General features: G+C 73.5%; 1 protein-coding gene across 1 annotated transcript; it reads left to right on the top strand.

The window, feature by feature from the left end:
- Positions 1–1811: 1811 nt before the first annotated feature.
- Positions 1812–2027, top strand: AURANDRAFT_9524 (hypothetical protein; the record flags this gene model as incomplete). Its single annotated transcript, XM_009035937.1, has 1 exon — positions 1812–2027. A coding segment is annotated over one exon (216 nt), but the record flags the coding sequence as incomplete, so codon positions are not given.
- Positions 2028–3354: the final 1327 nt, after the last annotated feature.

Here is a 3354-nt window from a genome sequence, read left to right as displayed (position 1 = left end):
TCTCGCGGCCGCGCGGTCCCGGAGCGCGGCGCCCAAATCCAACTCGAAGAGCCGGAGGTCGTTGATCCAGCGCGTCATCACGTCCATGAACCGCGACGCGGACAGCGCCGCGCTCCGGCCGAAGCCGACGTCGTCGCTCCGCGCCTGTGTGGATTCCAAATATTCAACCCGACTTCAACGTGCGCGTAATTGAACGGATCGCGCCGGAATCTTTCGCTGTGCTTCAAGAACTCGATGAGAGCGATCGATTCGTCCAAAAATCAGCCGAATCGACTTGGAATTGGCCGAGATAGAGAGTTCTGAAGTTTGGTGGGGACCCCCCAAACCAGTGCTTGCAATCCACACCGCTCCGCGCCGTCAGCAGGCGGCTCGCGAGCACCGCGTACTCGCGCGGCGGCGCCAGGAGCGCGCCGAGCGCCGCCGCGTCCACAAAGTCCGGCGCGAAGAGCAGGATCGCCTCGGCGACGGCCTCCGCGCCGCCCATCGTCGCCAGCAGCGCCGCGCGCGCGCCGGCGGGAAAGGACCGCGCGCCGAGCGCGCCGACGCCGTAGCCCCGCTGCGCCGCCGCGAGCTCCTTGCCCTTGAGGAACAACACCCCGAAGGCGACGTCGCCCGCGCCCGCGCCGCTCGCGCGCGCCGCGTCCCGGAGGCACCGCAGGAGCCGCTCGTGGAACGCGCTGTAGCCGCTTACGACGGCGTAGTAGTCCGCCGCGCCGCCCGCGTGGCGGTCCACGCGGAACCGCTCCGTCGCCAAAGCCTCGAACGCCAATTCGAAGGGCGCGCCCCAGAGCTCGCCGCCGCGCGCCGCGCGCCAGGCGTCGTCGCTGCTCTTTCGCGCGCGGTCGAGGCCGTCGCCCTGCGCGGGCGGGCCGGACCGCCCCTCGGCGACGCGCCGCGTCGACACGGCGCGCTCGACGCCCGACGCGTGCAGCGCCGACCCGACGCGCTCGAGCAGGTCCAGGACGTCGCTCATCCGGGCGCGGGTCGAGGGCGCGGCGCGTGCAAGAGGGCCTGCAGTAGGCCCCAGGAGCTTTGGCGCTGCATGCACTCGCTGCATGCAGCACTGCTCCAACGCCAAGGTTGACGCAAAACTCCTCATTTTTGCTGCCCCTCGATGGGCCGATGAATCCCTAGCGCCCCGCCATGCAGGTGCGCATCGACCCGGCGCAGCTGGGCATGACGCCGCCGGAGAACAAGCTCCCCACGGCCCGGCCCGGGAGCGGGGCGCCGCGGTCGATCGTCTCCGGGGCCCTGCGCGGCGTGGGCATCCTCGCGCACCACGGCGCCCTCGGCGCCGCGGCGCTCGTCGGCGCGCCGGCCGTCGGCGCGCGCGACGGGGGCTGCGCCGGCTGCGCCAAGGGCGCGTGCGCGGGCCTCGCGGGCGCGGTCGTCTTCCCGACGCTGGGCCTGTACAAGTGCTGCGACCGTTTCGCCCGGGGCTGCGCCAACACGCCCGCGACGGTGGCCGGGATGTGCCGCGGCCAGGCCTGGGACCCCGTCGCGGGCAAGTATGAGACCTACGACCTCCGCAAGGACGCGGACCGCTACGTCGGGCCCGCGGCGGACGCGCTCCTGCGGGACCATGTCAAGGGCCGGCGTCCCGCGGCCGCGACGATGTTCGAGAGGTGTTGGGCGGGAAGACTATGAGACATCGTCACCGTCATGCTTGGTAGGTCAAGGCGCGGCGCGCGTTCCGAAAGGAAGTCGTCAAGGAGGTCGAGAAGCGCGCGCGGCGGCAGGCGGGGCTGCCGCCCGACTTCCCCGCCGAGGAGTCCAAGGAGGACGGCGAGTCGGCGCCGGACACGGCGCTCTACGACGCGCTCGGCGTGGACCCGTGCGCGTCCGCGGGCGAGATCAAGAAGGCCTACTACAGGAAGGCCCTCAAGGTCCACCCGGACAAGCACCCGGGCGACGCCGACGCCGCGGCGCAGTTCCAGAAGATCGGCGCGGCCTACCGCGTGCTCGGCGACGCGGACGCGCGGCGCCGCTACGACGACACGGGCGCCGCGGCGGACGCGGAGGACGGGCAGGCGCCCTGGGACCCGCGCGTCTACTTCTCGCTCGTCTTCGGCTCCGAGGGCTTCGTCAAGTACGTCGGCGAGCTGCAGATCGCGAAGATGCTCCGCCCCCCCGACCGGCGGGCGCACGGCGACGAGCCCGACGCGCCCGAGCTCGAGTTCCTCGAGCGGCGGCGCGCCGTCGAGCTCGCGACGCGCCTCGCCGACGACGTGCTCGCGCCCGCCGTCGACGGCGGAATGGACGGCGCCGCCTTCGAGGCGCAGATCGCCGCGAGCCTCAAAGCCGAGGGCCTCCTGTCGACGCCCCTCGGCGTCTCCCTGGCCAAGGTCGTGGGCGCCGTCTACGCGCGGCGCGGCGCGGCGTCCGCAGCGCCGCTCGCCGCGCCCGCGGTCGGCGCGCGGCGGCTGCGGCGCGCGGCCGCGACGCACTACCGCTACGCGCGCGAGGGCGCGGACGTCCTCGTCAAGTCCGAGCGCTTCAAGAAGGCCGGCGACGTCGCCAAGGCCGCCGTCGCGTGCAAGCCCGTCGACTTGAAACCGCCGGAGAACACGGCGACGCTCGTCGTGAGCCACGCGAAGACCGGCGAGTGGGCCTGCCTCCACCTCGCGCCGGGCGCGTCCGCGGACGCGTTCTTTTCGCGCGCCATCGCCGCGGAGCTCGCGGCCGCCGAGTTCCGAAGGCCCGGCGGCGCGTGGACGCTCGCGCGGTCCCGGGGCCCCCGCGCGGGCGTCGCCGTCGTCGAGCGCGCCGTCGCCAACGCCGCGCTCGCGGGCGCGGCCGTGCCCACGCCGCGGAGCCTGGCCGTCGCCTGCGCGCGGGGCTGCCACCTCGACATGATGACGGCCATGTGCGGGGCAGGGCAGGAAAAGAGAGCGAAATGCCCAACTTCAAAGGCTCCTATCTCGGCCGTTTTCCACTCGTTTCGGCTGATTTTTGGACGAGCGATCATCTCTCGGAACGGTCTCGAAGCATGGATGCTTTTTCCGGGACGCGCGCGCGCGGAACACTCATGTTGAAGCGACCTTGAATCTCTCTTTTCCTACCCAGGTGCAAGGCCGCGTGGCGCGTCTCCGTGCTCGACGTCGAGGCGACGCTCCACCGCGCCGCGGACAAGCTCCTCGCGGACCGGGGCGTCCCCGCGGCGACGCGGCGCGCGCGCGCGCGCGCGCTCGCCGGCCTCGGCCGCGCGTTCCTCGCCGCGGCGCAAGGCGCCGGCGGCGAGAAGACCTGGGAGGACCAGATCGACGACCTCTTCGTCGCCGTGCCGCCCGGGGACGCGCCGCCGCCGCCGGGGGACGCGCCGCCGCCGCCGGAGGCGCCGCCGGAGGGCGCCGA

This window comes from Aureococcus anophagefferens (assembly GCF_000186865.1).
Source record: "Aureococcus anophagefferens unplaced genomic scaffold AURANscaffold_4, whole genome shotgun sequence".
NCBI lineage: Eukaryota > Pelagophyceae > Pelagomonadales > Pelagomonadaceae > Aureococcus > Aureococcus anophagefferens.
This window is presented reverse-complemented; position numbering and strand designations above follow the sequence as displayed.